At 38.8% G+C, this 16,738-nt stretch overlaps 1 protein-coding gene across 4 annotated transcripts in view; it reads left to right on the top strand.

Moving 5' to 3' along the window:
• The first annotated feature begins 3,072 nt into the window (after positions 1-3,072).
• Positions 3,073-16,738, top strand: part of Satb1 (SATB homeobox 1) — a 75,933-nt gene continuing 62,267 nt past the window's right edge. For all 4 annotated transcript variants that reach the window (XM_076842791.1, XM_076842760.1, XM_076842738.1 and 1 more), the window contains exons 1-5: positions 3,073-4,852; positions 7,462-7,696; positions 11,395-11,571; positions 12,340-12,466; positions 13,240-13,363. In XM_076842791.1, the coding sequence (XP_076698906.1) occupies positions 7,486-7,696; positions 11,395-11,571; positions 12,340-12,466; positions 13,240-13,363 (639 nt within the window). In that variant the 5' untranslated portion in view covers positions 3,073-4,852; positions 7,462-7,485. The remainder of the gene's footprint in view (positions 4,853-7,461; positions 7,697-11,394; positions 11,572-12,339; positions 12,467-13,239; positions 13,364-16,738) is intronic.

Raw genomic sequence — 16,738 nt, 5'->3', positions numbered from 1 at the left:
CTATTTCATGTTCCTCAAGTTTTTATTTTGATAGCAGTATAGCAGTATTTATAAAGTTTAACTTTTTAAAATACTTGATTGCTTCTTTATGGGTAAAATATATTCCTACGTAGAATCAGTTGATGGTTTTTCCCCCTGCCATGAGAACTTTCTCTTACATACGCCTAGGTAGGTGGTATTTTCCTAATTATCTTTCTTTTTTCTTCTTTATTTTAATCTGAGTTTACACTGACCAATAACTCAGTGGCTATAATGAATATTCTGAACTAGTAGATAGTGCATAGTAATTAAGTTCATCAATGTAGAATACTGCTAGGGTATAAAACTCTTGTGTGCCATTTTACTTCTATTCTTTCTTCTAATCATATAGTTCTGGAATACAGAATATGCTTCAGAGAAAATTACTGTGTCTATGTGATTAATAGATTCACAATTGTAATATATTGTTACTCTTTATAATAAAGTCATTATTAGATACCTTATGCTTGCTTATTCTGTTTATCATTTTCCAAGGCCAGGTCAACCCCGATTACATACTTTAATGATTTGTGTTTATGAATAGGTTTGTGATTCCTGGATAAAAGTGCTATTCAGATTTAAAGACTACTATTTTATTTCCCATATTACATTAGCATTGATCAGGTCATTATGAGGCTAAGGCAAGCAGAAGGCATTCTGTCTTATTTATTTGTGTAAAATGATGGGATAAAAATAATATTTATCCCATTGTGTCTTAATATTGATATTTTCAGTAACCTTTTCTTAGGTTTTCTTATTTTTTTTTAGCTCAAATTTTGTTTTGCTTTCTTTTCTTTCTTTTTTAGTCATTAAGCTTGAGGTGAAGTTGCATGAGTGAATGGCATATTCCTTTGTAGTCCTGAAAAATTTTCCTCTATTTTTAAAATTTTGCTATTGTTTGTAAGTTCGTTCAACAGGATGCTAGAATGCACTTGTCCTTACTGAAAACAAGTCAGGTTCAGGGTAATACGTCAGATATTACTAATTTGAAACAACTATTAAAATACTCATATTGGAAATTACAAATTTAATCTGTCATGTTGGGGGAAAAATCATTGTCATCAGAGATAATATCTGCTTTTTCTCTTAATTATCTTTTTAAAATACTTAAGTACATCTACCCAGAATACACATCTCCACAAAGATACTGCATTTTGCTCTTTTTGTATATTTCCTTATTGATTATATTTCTTAAGACTTTAGTTAAAATAGCCTCCTCCTTATTTCCCCCCAGATTTCAACTTTTAAAAAATGTAGCACCATTTAGGCTTTTTAGTAAAAATTGCCTTACATTTCTTTTCTTGTTTTGGGTGCTGTGTCTTGAGTTTGATTATCACATGTTCTTTTGCTCAAGGCTTCTGTTTATATGTGCCAAGATTCACGGTTGCCTTCCCAGATTTTGACTAACCTTTCCGGTTTGTGGGTGAAACTTGGGTGCTATTAGAGTGATATATTTTCATTGTGTTTCTCCTGAAGTTATCCTCCCCCAGGAGGCCATAATTTCCTATACTTTATCTTCTACTTTACCTTCTGCTTTTCTTAGATTTCTAGTGTAAACAGTGTGTCTAAGAGTGTATTGGTAGCTTTAAAGAGCCTAATTTGCATATTTCCCTCTTATCTCAGTACTTGTGCTAACTTGTTGCTTTTTTATGTGTAACAAAATGTTTATCTGACTGATTTTTGTCTTTTCCCTACCAGTGTATTCTACAAAATAATTCTTATAACTTTTTTGTTCTTGTTTAGTGATTAAGGGCACTAAATCTTGTTTAATAATCTCAGGGTGCTAAAATGGTGGTACTAAAACCTAAAGGCTAAATGACGCATATCTCTTTTGGGTGAGATTGTTTTATATGAGCTATATTTCTCTAAAGTTCATACTTAAGTGATAATAACCATTGATCTGAGGACTTTACCCTAGATTACAGAAAAAAATATATATTTATTGCTACAATAGATGTATTTACCAACCCTAACTTTCCTGTCTCTCGCCCTGTGTAAATTATTTTAAGAATGATGACATCTTTTCCTTTGTAATAACAAGTCTCTTTCAAGTGACCCAAATTTTAACTCCACCACTATGGGCCTCATATTTCTTCCTCAAAAGTGTTCTGTGACTCTGACTTGTACAGAAAGCTCTTAGTCGGTGGCTTTTAATGTTGACTCTTTATAGTTTAGGGACCACCCTCCTTTGAGAATAAATATTTGGGAGAGCGTTTCTAGGTTCCTGGCCTTTATTGCTCTGCAAATGTTTCTGCAACCTCTGCGCTTTTTCCTGGGAGATCCACCTCCCTACTGTCCCCTTCAGCCACTTCCTGAAGTCTTACCACCTCAATCCTCAGCGCCTGTCACCTGCAAGACTCCGTCCCTTTCCCGCGGGGCCAGTGCGTCCTGCGCGCCCCCGCCCCCGGGCGTCCGCCTGTCCCTCGGGTGCCCGCCTGCGACGCCCCCGGCGTATTCCTTTTTGTGGCTTTTGTGGCGTGAGAGTGGGTGGTTAGTTTTTCCCCCCCGGGGCCCTCGCCCCCTCCTCCCCGTCACTTTCATTCCCCCCGCCCCCGAGCCAGTCCTGCCCCTCCTCCTCCTCCCCGCTCCCACTCGCACACCTGCCCTCGTCGCCCGCGCGCCGCGCGCTCCCCTCCCCGCTCCGGCGGCCGCTGCCAGGGAAGCCCCCTCTCCTCCTCCCCTCCGCGCTCTCCCTGGCGCGCCTGGCGGCGGCCAGCACTAACCCTCGCGCAGCGCCCTGTTATTCTGGGTATTGTGTGTAATAAATGTCGGGCCGCCTCACTCTAATCAAGCTCATTACAAATTCTTGCGCGCCCGGGGCCGGAAATCGTGCGCTCCCCCCACCCCCAGCTCCGCACTCATTCACTAGTTACTTGTCTTTAGGCTTTTTAACTCGCCGCCCCCGCCCCCTCCCCCAATCCCGGCCCTCCAGCCCGGGTTTTAATCCCCATCCCTTTTCCGCCTTCTCCGTGCACCCTGCCCCCCCCGCCGCCTTCCTCCTCCGCTGCGCACCCCCTTCCTCCTCTTCTCCCTCCCCCCGCCGCCGCCGCCGCCGCCACTTTCTCGCTCGCTCCCGCTCCCCGGACGCGGCGGATGAGCCGGCCCCGCTGGGGAAGGCTCCGGGCGGCGGCGGGCGGCCGGGAGGAGGCTGCGTGCTCGGGGCTGGGGCTGCGAGCGGGGTGATTTTGTATTAAAATGAGGAGGAGGAAGAAGAGGCAGCCACAGCGGCGGCGGCGGCGGCAGCAGCAGCAGCAGCAGCAGCAGGAGCAGCGGCGTAGAGGGCTGCAGCCCGGGCGGACGCGCGGAGCCGAGCTGGGCACGGCGGCGGCGGCGACAGCGGCCGGGATGAGTCAACTAATAATTTAATGGGGGCAGAGACGGCAGCGAGGGGGAGAGCGACCGAGGGGGAGAGAGAGAGAGAAACAGCCCCGTCCGGGGACTCGCGCTCACACGCACGCACACACAAACACACACACACACCTCTCCCAGTGCCACCCAGCAACAACCGGCCTCGTCACAACAACAACAGCAACAGCCGCCCTCTAGCCTGCCCGGGGGCCGTGCGTAAAAGCCTGGGCGACTCCAGAGGACGCTTCCCACCCCCCCTTTTGCATTTCGGGAAACTCCTGATCAGTTTGGTTGGGTTTCTGGGCTTCTTTTCCCCCCCACCCCCAAGTCCTAGTGCCATTGTGGTGCTCGTTGTTTACCTCGGACTCTGGCTGAGTGAGAGCCTGGCGACTTTTTGGGGGGAGGGGGCGGGGAGTGCGTCGCTGCCCAGGCGGTAGAGGTGGCTGGGGTCCCTTCTGATCTTCCTCCTCCTCCTCCTCCCCCTCCCCCATCCTCTCTCTCCCCCTCACTCACTGGTCTCCCCAGACGCTCCCAGCTAAGCGTCAATGGGCAGGGAGAGGGTCCTCGGGGCTGTTGTCAGCGAGGGCGGAATCAAAAGTGGCATTTTAGTGCCTTTCCGGGGCTTTTCTCGCGACCCGCTGCCCCTCACCCTCTCTGTCCCCTGGTAGATGCCCTCGTTGGGGGTGCGAGGCTGTAGGGAAAAAGTTTAAGGTTTGTTAATATTAGTCGCTATCGCTGGGGAAGGGGTGGGGGCGATTGGCAGGGAGGCGAGGTGGCCTTCCCCTCTCCGCGTTCTCCGGGGTTATTGGAGAATAATATTGCAAGTGACAGCCAGAAGTAAGACTTTCTGTCCTCACACCGAAGAACCCGAGCGAGCGGGAGGGAAGAGAGAAGAGGGGACTTTTTTTTTTTTTTTTAAATCCCCTTCCTTTTTGGATACCTTGTCCGCAGTGATTTTTTTTTTCTTCTTTTTCTTTTTAAGAGATTCCTCAGTCACCACCTCGCCTCCCCAGCACCACCACCACAGTGTACAGCTCATAACGGGTTTTGCTTTGTTTTTACGATCCCCCCCCCCAACGAATCACTTGTCAGATCAATTTTATCTTCTCCCTCCTCCCTACTTCCCACTCTCCCCTCCTCCCCATCGAAAACCCCGTTCTCTGAGGTTAGACATTTTACAAATCATATACGTTGATTTTCGAATTGTGATTTTTTTTTTTTTAAAAACCCCTCTCCCATGGCTACTCTTCTAGACGTTTGTTTCTGCCCTTCCCCCGCTTACGGGGGGCGGGGGTAGGGGAAGAGAAAATAATACAATTTCAGGGGAAGTCGCCTTCAGGTCTGCTGCCTTTTTTTTTTTTTTTTTTTTTAATTAAAAAAAAAAAGGACATAGAAAACATCAGTCTTGAACTTCACTTCAAGAACCCGGGCTGCAAAGGAAATCTCCTTTGTTTTTGTTATTTATATGCTGTCAAGTTTTGAAGTGGTGAGTTTCAGGTCGGTTTTGCTAATTTCACTCAGTAAAACTGCAGTGTTTCTGTTTCTAGATAGTACTTTGCTTCTTTGTCTCTTTAAAAGGTCACAGCGAAAGCTTGGCCTGGATCGTGCCGGCCATATGGAATGGATAAGGGCACAATCTCTTAAAATGTGATTATTGGGTTCTGTGGGGGCAAGAGAGGCGATCCAGCAAGGAAACTCATTGAAAAGGATCCTACAAAAAAAAATAGGTTCTTGAAGCCGAAATTTCGTGCTTTTATTCCTTTCTTTTTAAGGGAAATAATTGCTGAGACTGAGTTTACTGTTTCATTCAGTAATTATCATATATGGTCTTAGTTTATGGGCAGGGAAATGGGATTTTGAGAAAGTAGCGGTGCTTTCTGTGTGCCAGCCAGACGTTATATTAAAATGGGTTTTTAAATGTGTAACTCAAAAGAAACTCTTCAGCCTGGCATCTGTTGAGACCATGGTTAGTTTCTGCTGCTGTCAGTCCAAGCAGGCCTGTTGGAGGCTGCTCTTTTCAATTCCAAACTGAGGTTTGGTGAACTTTAGCCTTGGGCATAGAGTTTAAAGGAGTAAATTGGGTGTTTTATGTGCATGTAATTTTGCTTTATAATGTAAAGCTTTTTACTGGATGACTTAGTGTTTAATAGATGCTCATAGGTGGATATTCAAAGGACAATTTTGCTTGACCTATATGATGTTTTGATTGTCAATACATTAACTAAATTATAATCTATCACTTTCATTTGCTCTACAGCTTATAGTGCTGTTAAGCCTCATGATTACTTAATATGTTTTGTAGCATTAACTTTGATGCTGCTGTCTACTTGCCTCCACCACATTTTTTTTTTTTTCTCTCTTAGGTTGCCCCAAGGGTTAAAGATTTTCTTTTCAAATTATGTTTTAAAATTTGTCTTCTGCTCTAGGGTAAGGCAACCAATTTTAGAAAAAGCAGCTCTGCATTATAATCCACATGGAACATTATAAAGAGTGTTTTGAATAAGTTAATAATCATCACTCTCTAATTTTGGCTTTAGACTGCAGTTTAATATAATGGAAAAGAGTAATCTTGATAAAAAGTGGTTAAAAAAGGCACATTTATTGTTAATGAACCTCATAACCAAAAACAGATGGGACCTCGATCAACGGTAAACCTTTAGTTCTTAGCGTGCCACCCTGGAAGTCAAAGATAAATAGCCATTATTATTTCTCAAACTTTATAATTCTTCAGTTGGCATTCTTAAAGTTGATTTTAAAACTCCAGATTAACATTGCTCCCCCACTTTTCTTGATTATATGGGACGAAGTATTCTAGTTAAATGGAAGGGAAAATGTTTATAGGAAAATCATGCTAACACAGACTGGCTTTCACAAATCTAGATCTAAATAGCTTTGGTATAAATTTTTTTTAAAGAGTACAAGGTATGTCAGATTATCAGACAGCTAGAAGAAAATGGTAATTATATTCTCTCTGGTTTTCCTTAGTATGTTCTCTTTAATGTTGATAAGCCCACTACTTCATGTCTGATAAAAGTTCATGAAATAATTCTTCTCACCTTTTCTTATCAATTCTAGTTAAAACTCTGTGTTGGAAGTGATTTGATACTATGCTAGTTACTTTTATTAGAAGTAGTATGAAAATTGATGCCCATATAAAATATAACCGAAGATAATATTTGATTTATATAAAAATTAATTACAATGTTAACTTTGTTGCATACTGAGATTATTTTTTGATGCTGGAGATTGTGTTTTATCAATATCATTAAGAATTTTTTGAAAGTGAGCTTGGCTCTTCAATCTACTGTTTATATCACAAAGTATTTTCAAATTTTGGGTTTTTAAATAGCATTCTATTAGTAATGGACACTAATAATGGACAGTAATATTGACTCTGAAAGATGAATTGTAATGTTCCTGTACCTAGGATATTTGAGGAAACCCTCTACTTCTTCCTGTTTGCTTAGGGGTGAAATGATCTAGTCACATGTTTGACCCAAGCCTCCACCAGATCTTTAACAGGTTATAGGAACTCTTGAAACTTTAATAGCCGAAAACTTTTTCTCAGCATTATTAACTTGTGAAGCCAATGGGGAGTTTAAAAAGCACTTAGATGTTTGCTATCTTCTTTTGAGATTTTTTTTCTATAAAATAAAAATATATGTAAAACTATAAACATGTGCATTAAATTTAATATTTTAGACTGATAATCTTTCCTGTGATAATGTTGCTGTTATAAGTTTGTAATTTTTAAAATTGGGACCACATAAATATAACTTGTTATTCTTTTCAGCTTGTATTTATTCTTGTTTTAAAAGTAAGCCCAGTTTTCTTTTAGTTGTGTTTATGGATGCCACATTATCTTTTTTTTTCATGTGTGTTGGTGCAGTTTCCACAAATTGTTCTATTAACTTGAATAGAAATGTACTGCTGTCATCTAGAAATGTAGTAACATCTGTATTTTATATAGGGTAAGCAATTTTATAAATATATTTGTGGAGAGAAATGTTTAGAGATAAAACATCTATGTTGGACACATGTATAGGCACAGACCCCCATCCAATTGTAACATGTCTTCTTTCTAAATTCTGGCAGGTGATCTTTAGACAGTGACTGAGTATGGATCATTTGAACGAGGCAACTCAGGGGAAAGAACATTCAGAAATGTCTAACAATGTAAGCGATCCAAAGGGTCCACCAGCCAAGATTGCCCGCCTGGAGCAGAACGGGAGCCCACTAGGAAGAGGAAGGCTTGGGAGTACAGGTGCAAAAATGCAGGGAGTGCCTTTAAAACACTCGGGCCATCTGATGAAAACCAACCTTAGGAAAGGTAAATACTTTGGAGCCAAATCCTGGAAAGCTGCAAGCTCCGGTGTCTACCCAAGGTCACTGTGTCGGGGTACTGGTGTATTCTTTTCCTGGATTCTTTCTGATCTGAAATGAGTTACATTCTGGGTTGTAGTGTCAATCATGTGTTGAAAGTGTATGCTCAATTCTTGGGTGGAGCCTCTGACTCTATTGAAGGTTGGAATCATTTGACTTTTTTGGATGATGAGGATTTAAGGAATTAAATATAGTAGTCTTAGTTTACACAAGGGTCCATTTATAAGGTGTTCCTGTCATAAAGACTATGTAGATGGCTGTTGCTTAAACTAACCCTGATGAAGAGTAGGACACTTAGGTTGTTTGAGGACCGCCCTAGCTTTTCATAGGATTAGTAGTTGTAAGGCAATTTCAGAGAGCATGGAAATCTTACATAAGATGATATAAAAGTTTGGTGATGTCATTTTCGTGGTTTATTTTCTGAAGAGCAAACTCATTATTTAGCAGTAAAAAACCTGATGATTCTGGTTTTAAAATTTTGGCTATATTTGGGTATTTTGGGTAAAGGAAGGGCAGATTTAGGCAAGTTTATAAAGGGAAGATGTGCAAGCCTGCATGACTCTTTTTCTATCAGTATTGAATTGATGAAGTTTAACAACTTTGTGTTTGACATTGTTGTTCCAGTAAAGCAGTGCCTATAGTGGTATTATGTATGTGCTTCATAAGGGTCTTTATTTGGTCTATGAATAACATGTATAAGAATCAGATTTTCCTTACATCTGCTAAGCAAAGGATAAAAATGCCATCTTTTAGCAACCAGGAATATTAAGTAGATAAAGTTAGAAGGCAGAGGAATTTCATTGTGTTTGATGCATAACATTTATCATACAATCATTTATTTTTTCTTGGTTTGGCGAAAACAAAGAATATATTGATCCTGAAATGAACAGACACAGCAGTCCGTATTGTTAGATCTTTATCTATTAAAAATGGAAAAACAGCACTTCAGCAAATTCTTTGGCCTCTACTCATGATTACCCTATTTATTGATTGTTTGCCAAGAATGTATGCATCTTAAGAAAGCCAGGGTAAGAGCATTAAAAATATAATTTATTACAGCTTTTCAAACAGAGTGCATTAATATTGTACTGTGAAGCACTGGGGCTCTATAAAAAAGACTTTCTGACGCCTGCAAACATATAAGTTCCATAAATTCCTAAATAGGAGATTTCAGCTGTCTCTGGTATTATGTGATATTTGCACAGCAAACTTTAATGCCAGGACAGTTTTAGACAAGGATTCTACAGACTTCACTGCTCCTTATGGCAGACGTGCTGTTTACACAGGCTCATAAACCTTCAGCAAAAGCTTCTAAGACTGCCTTCAGGTTTAAATCATGTGGTATTTTTAGCATTCAGCAGTGACCAGTGCTCTCCCCTTTTAATGCTGGAAGGTTATGAAGTTGCTGTAGTTGGAAGTCTTGCCAAACACTAGCACGAATAATCAGACAGTTCAGAGAAGGCTCCTGTTTAGCATTACTCCCAGTAACAGGAGGGTAACCGTGACAGTTTGCAAGAAGATTTAGCAGCTAGATTTGTAATTAGATGATATTACTGTTGCTTTATCTATAGCCACCTTTATTATCTATAAAGGTGCCTGTGAATGTGATCAATAAAATACAAAGTATATCCAGTATCTCTTAATAGTTCGAAAAGCCTACACTTATGTCATGGGTCTGCAGAATTTTTTCATAGATCTGAGAAGCAGCATGTAGTAGAACACATCTATTTCATGCCATAAGAGGAAAAATCAATGTATATCTTTTTGTCATACTAAACCAACTCTTTGAAGACATCACAGAGGGAGGAGGAACCACAGTATAGTAATTTCACTTCCTGCTCAAATGCTTTTTGAAAAATGTATTCAGAATGACTTATTTTAAAATGCATTTTAATTGTACAAAGGTCTGTGCTAAATCCAAATAACGAAATTACTAAAGCCTTTTGGTGGTTGCCCGCCCCCCCACCAGCACCATCATCTTATTTTTCATGTGCATGGTTTCTGTTTGACAGGTGCTAGATAAAAATTGTGGCTGAGATGAGAAAGCACTACTAGGAAAAAGGGGTTGAATATTTTCATTTGTTTAGGAGATTTTGCCAAAATACCTTCAAGCCAAGGAAGAAATCACCAGTTTGCATATTGCTATTTTTGCTGTGGTCTTCCCAAGCCGTCTTCTGATCCCTGACGGGTTCTCTCTCTGGTATAAAACAGCTGAATGAATGACAAGAATATTGGCAAGCTCTGCGGCTTGTTTTTCATGCCTTGCCTGTTGGTACTTCCGAATGAGTTTGTGAGCTTTTCTAAGTAAACCTAAAGGGGTTTATTTGTCAGGGCTAGAATCTCTTGTGAACAGTTCACTAAAGCTTTGGTGAAGACACACATGTGGAAAAATGTAGCTGTTTTATTGCCGGCTTTTGTTCATCAGAAACAAGCAAATAGAGAATTTGTAAAGGGCCTCTCTGGTGTCAGTAGGAAATCCTGATTTTCAGCGACGGTTGGTATGCACTAGGTATCTTCAGAAGTTGGTAGGATTCTGCAAGTCCAGAGGACAGAGAGCTTATACAGGCATGGATGTGGTAGGACTAATTGGGGATCCTGGGTGCCCTGTTAAAGTAACCCGTGTCATCATTTATGCTAAAGATGATACCCTCCTGGCAGTTTGCCACAGTACAGTTCAGATGCATCTGTTTTTAACCCTTTTCTGTTATCATTGGAAGTCTGATAGTACATTGCCTAAACACCTTGAGAACTACAGCAGTTGATAATTTCAGTTTCTGGAACAAGCCTGTTTTCTAACAGTGGAATGGTCTGTGCTTATTAATCATATGGCTACTGAGTTATTACACTGGATTAAAGTAAACCAGGAGAGAGCACATCAAATCCATGCAGATTCCTTGATCCTAATATATCCTGATGAGGCCAGTTTTCTTTTCTCTTTCTCATTTTTATCATATCTACTGAGATAGTTAATTTTAAAGACTTATGGCCAGCATAGTGTCTTTTTAGTCAGGTAGATGAAATGAGTAGTCACAAAAGTAAATGTTATTTATCTACATGGTGCACATATTGAAATTATATGTTAGAAGCATCAGTTTGGTTTTTTGTTTCTTTTATGGAACCAGTGGGAGTAAATATCTCAAAAAGCAAGAAAATGATCATTTTATAGTCAAAGATAATTTGTTTGGACACAAACAGGAAAAGTTTATTATTAACAAAAGCATGTAGGCAGCAAGAAGGTGGGTTCAGACAACTGCAGCGAGTTGTTTGCATACTGTAAACTACTCAGCAAATGAGATAAGACACACTTATTTCTCTCTTGTCAGCATTATTATTTGATCAAAAAGGTAATTCTGCATTCATTGCTTTTGGAAAATGCACTGTTAAAATTAGAGCAGGGACCAAGTTATCTTAGGACCAAGTTCACATTCTATTTGAATATTTCTCCTACAACTTAAGAAAAGATTGTATATATTTATATGTGTGTGTGTGTGTGTGCCTGCATTTTTCTGCCCAGTCTGCCTTGGAAGCACAGTCTCTTTCTCACTGTTGTGAAGATTTGTTTTCATAGCTTAGGTTTTCCTCCCCCCAGACTGTATTTCTGAAGATTGTTGTTTTCTGTCTCTTTTTCCTCTGTCTTTTTGATAGGAACCATGCTACCAGTTTTCTGCGTGGTAGAACATTATGAAAACGCCATTGAATATGATTGCAAGGAGGAGCATGCGGAATTTGTGTTGGTGAGAAAGGATATGCTTTTCAACCAGCTGATAGAAATGGCATTGCTGTCTCTAGGTTATTCACATAGCTCCGCTGCCCAGGCCAAAGGTAAATAATGCATACATGGGGTTGGAAAAATTGCTTTGGCATCCTTTGTTTACCTCGAAGAGAAAGCAGTGAATATTTTTATTCAGATAACTGTAGCCTGTGTTTTACATTGCTTCCTTATAGACTGTGACTTTAAAAAATTGGCTTAATTCAGTTTGGTTTAGTTAACACACATTTTGCTCATGTGGAATGTCGAGGTAGATTTTTTTTTTAAATTACTTCAGCTGAATCATTAGTATGCTTATTGACCTTAATAATCTGCTCCACTGAGGACCCACAAGGAAGTGAGGAGCGTATTTGAGCAGATGGACTGTTGAGAGTCAATTTGCATTTATGACTGAATATCTAGTTCTGTTTCTTTTATTCTGTTTCTGATGGTTTTATGGGCTGTAAAGTATTTTTCAATGCTGATTCCCACTGCAATAGAGAATCTTATCTAAATCGTAAAGCCATTTAGAACTGGTTCGGCTATGTCTTATTAGAACTTTCTTTAAGTTAGGAAAATGTGGCCTTATGCATAGGTTTTATTGATGGGGTTTTATTTCCAAAATAATAAACAACCCTATAGTCATTTACATAATTTCACGATTTGGAAAGCTAAGCTGTGAATATTTTCATTGACCTGCCTTTTAGAGGGAAGGGAATCATTCAGACAGAAATAACAATATTGCTTGTGGTGGGGGCAATGGAGGAAAAAAAAAAAACTTCAACTAGATATATTATCTGAGAGTAAAATATTCAGTGACATATTCTCTTTATCTGGACTAGGGCTAATCCAGGTTGGAAAGTGGAATCCAGTTCCACTGTCTTATGTGACAGATGCCCCTGATGCTACGGTAGCAGATATGCTTCAAGATGTGTATCATGTGGTCACATTGAAAATTCAGTTACACAGGTGAGTCAAGGCAGCGATTCTAGGGCAAAATATTCTCTTTACCTGGTCTTTTGAAATAGAGCATCTCTGGGCAGTCTTCTGTTTTTATTTAACCTGAATTTCAGAAACATTAATCCAGATTGATTTTTTTTTTTAACCTTAACTCCTTCTGCTTTTTTCCTTAACTTCAGTGTATAAAGACACCTCTCCCCAAATTTGTAGGTTTTTGCAGGTTATCAAAAGGCAGGACTTTTTTTTTTTTTTTTTTTTTTTTACATTTAGTCAATTAAATGATGCATTACAAGAAGGCATTTTACATAAAGTTTACTTAAGAAAAAAATATTTTTGCATATCATGAACAGTGCCATCTGTGTACATTTTGTGAAAGAATGCCTTATTCACTATTGCCGCAATCTTATTTATTTATATATTTTTTTCCATTTTAGTTCGTATGAACAGAGTAATGAAAGGAAATCAGTTAATACGTTAATGCTTTTCACGGTGGCTCGTGAGAAAGCAGTACACCTTAAATTGTCTTCCCAAGCGCATCAGAGCAGGAAGGTAGAAGTAACATGAAAAAATAGCCACCACAGGCAGCTGATGTATAATTCATGCATCGATACAGCAGATGTGTTGTATAAAGTAATTAACTAATCGGAACAATCAGGAGACCGAGAGCAATCTCCAGATGCATCTGTTTGATGCGCAAAATGAAATCTGTCTGTCTTAAAGGAATGTTCTGCAGCGGGATGCAATCTTGTAATAATCCCCTTTCTAATCTATGTCTCAAATAGTTGCCCCAAACTAGAAGACTTGCCTCCCGAACAATGGTCGCACACCACAGTAAGGAATGCTCTGAAGGACTTACTGAAAGATATGAATCAGAGTTCGTTGGCCAAGGAGTGCCCCCTTTCACAGGTACTTAGCATAGCATATGATGAATAATAAGGCGTCTTGGGCAGCCTCGACTGGAGGTGTGCTGGGGTTCCACAGTTTAAAGCAACTGGTACCTGAAGCAGGAATGTGCCAAAAAATGCCAAGTGACTTGACCATTGGTGACCTTTTAAAATATTCCTGATTCATTCTGATCGGAGCCTTTATAGGAAAAACATTTGAGTCCAATATTCTGCTAGCTAGTTTTTAAATTCATCTCCTGAGTGCTCTGAGCATGGGTAGCTACATATTCTCTGGAGTGCCCTTTTTAAGGAAGAGTCAAGGAGGTAAGATTTTCTCGGAGCTGCATGGGAATGACTGTCATTGTTACCATGCAGAACTTCACCATGCTCTCTGAGCAAAGTAAGAGTACAGTTATTGGCACCTTAGTTCATTGCACAGAAATGGAAAAGGAAGTATTTAGTAAAAATAATTACAAAAATAAGAACAGAAATCTCTTTCCTGGATCAAAAGGTCAAATTAGTTATTGTTCATTGGGATTTTATAGCCAGTTTTGTATCTTTTTTTGGGGGGGGGGTAAAACAGAATCTCCCCCCACCCTTTCAGAGATGCCTATTATACCATTAGTGATCTTTGAAATGAGACTGATATTATTATTATTATCATCATTATTATTATACTTTTTTTGGAATGAATGTTTGTGGAGGGTAACTAAAACTTTAGGTAGGGACTACCCTTGCTTCCAGATTTAAAACCAAACATAATTTTTATAATTCTCTGATGATTTCAGATAAGAAGAAAAGAAAAAGAATGCTGTGGGCCTGTTCTTTATAGTCTGCTTACACGGTCACTATTAATGTGTAATGTCCCTCAGTGCCCAAACCCATTTTAAGGTCATTTCATGATATATGGTATAATAGTGCTGGTCTAACTAGATTTTTAAGTTTTATTTTAATTCAAGTTTAAAATGGAATTCTGAATATTAGTCTGTTAGTCATTTGACTTGAATTGTATGACTCTGCTGTCAACATTTCTGCAGTTGAAAGAGACTCAAAGTGTATTTCTACTATAACCTGAGTAGCAGATGTATATTTAATGTAAAGCTCATGAAGATTACTGAGTACCTTTGGAAGGAAGCTTGTGGGCTTTTGTGCTGCTGTTTCGTGGAGACTCCATGCATTTCAGGTGTGCAACATGAGTCCTATAACATTGTTTTGATGTTCATTAGCAATTTTAGGATGTGGCAAATTCTAAATTAAGCTGTAGCCACAGATTAAATATTTTCTGTGTATGTTAAGTATCCCTTTCTTGCAATTTAGAGCAAACATTTTTTGTCAATTAATTCAGTTACACCTTCAGCTAATCTGTTTTTATCTTGCCTCTCTGACCCTTGTAATAGAGAGCACATGAATCTATAACCATCAAATAAGAGTAATTTAAATTAATTAAATGGACTTAAACCAAAAGGATGACATAATGAAACAGGGTGACTCTTACTTCCGGAGTATTTTACAGACAACTCCAGATAACAAGTCACTTGATTATTAGCATATGGACATTTGAAATGACCTAGGAATAAACTTTGTTGTTGTTGTTATTTTAACTCAGAGTTCAAATATAATGTAGGCATCCAGTATAGGAATCTCATGTGTCTTCATGTTACTAAATATCCCATTGATCTTAGAAGTAAATTTGAAGACTTAAGGCATCTACTATGAGCTGCAGAAGAGGATGCTAATACTAATATTTATTGGTAGTATAAGGGAGAATTACTTGTTAAATGACACCAACATTCAGCCAGTAAATTCTACCTTACTGTTGCTCATGAATATAATTGTGAATTTGCTTGATGTGATCATGGAAAATGAATTGAATGCAGACAATTTTAAACAGAATGACAAAATGAGATTTAGGACTTGGTTTTGAAGTCATATGTTGGTGAATTTCTTTCAAGAGGCATTGGGAAGAACACATAACCTTGTGTAGTTGAAAACCCCACCCTAATAATTCAGTGATGGAACTAGGCTGAAATTTCAATGTGAGTTATTATTATAGTCTTCCTTTCTTAAAAAAAAAAAAAAAGAAAGAAAGAAAAAAAAACCGGGAAAAAGAAATCAGATTTTAGCAATGGCATTAAGTATTAAAATTATTTAAGCATTTAATATTTTGAAAAAAAAAATCAGCTTTTTAAAATGAGGGTGCATTTTTTGTATTTTATATTTATATTTTGCTGCATCATCTTCTGTTTATTTTTTAGAATGAATTCATGAATCTAATACTTGGAGAATTTCCATTACAATTTATTTTTCATTTACTTCTCCATTATATTTTTTAAAATGAGAGATGATTATTAACATGAGAGATACAGGCTTTCTAAGGCCTAAACCCAAAATATATAGTGACTTTGATGAAATCACTGTTTCTCCTGTTTGAGATTTGATGATGTTGATATAATGGTGAAAAATGCCTATCAAATAAATATTGCCTTACTCTTGTGCAGAATGGAACTCAATACCAAGAAATGCTATGAGATGGCTTTACTTCTCCCACAGAGTTTTGTGATTCACTCATGTGAGAACTTTCAACATATAATTCAGTATACACAATTTACTGTCTGTTAAAGGTTTGGTTTTGTTGAATGTAATAAAATACTCTAGGAGCAAGAATGGCTACAGGCTCCCTGAATGTTACATTCAGCAGAAAGTCAACTTGTGGGCAGGTAGAGTCCCTCCAGAGACCAGAGGATGAGATGGAGGGAATGGAATGGGAAATCACAAGGAATTTGCCTGGGTGTTCAACACCCCCTGCCTCCAACACTCTTAGGAGGATTGTCTGACACTTGCTAAGCAAGTGTCCAGTTGGACTTGGAGTCTTAGAATTAGAAGGGATTATCCTTCCTAGGTTCCTCCTTTGACAATCAAAGGAGCTAGTGTCCCTAGAGATTAAAGTGAAGGTGCTGGTTAATAACTGACCCCAAAGTCCTGATTTGCCAAGTCTGTGTCCTTGCCCCATGGTAAATCTTGAAGTGTTGATTTTATAATGGATACTTATGTTTTAGTGCAATACTTATGTTTTCTTTGCTAATATTTGCAAGGTTTTCTGCAGCAGAAATTCCATAAGTGGGTATGTAGTTTGATTTAAAACCCATACCTTTATTTCTGCTATTACTTTCCTATCATAAATCTGCCCAAATAGATTGGCGTGTGTTTAAGTTCTGTGTATCATGTGTTTGTTTATTTTTATAAAATGTTATACGACATTAAAAAAAAAAACTGCTTAGTTCATTATAGATCTGAGGTTGGGTGTTTAGTTGTTGCTTTAGCTTTTTTCAGTGGATGTGGTTAGATAAGTTGGTTGTCATATTCTAAACTGCAACCGAGTAGGAGAAAACAAAGTCTG

The sequence above is a fragment of the Callospermophilus lateralis genome, chromosome 1 (assembly GCF_048772815.1).
Source record: "Callospermophilus lateralis isolate mCalLat2 chromosome 1, mCalLat2.hap1, whole genome shotgun sequence".
Classification (NCBI taxonomy): domain Eukaryota; kingdom Metazoa; phylum Chordata; class Mammalia; order Rodentia; family Sciuridae; genus Callospermophilus; species Callospermophilus lateralis.
Note: the sequence above shows the minus strand (reverse complement) of the source record. Positions and strands in the feature narration are given on the sequence as shown.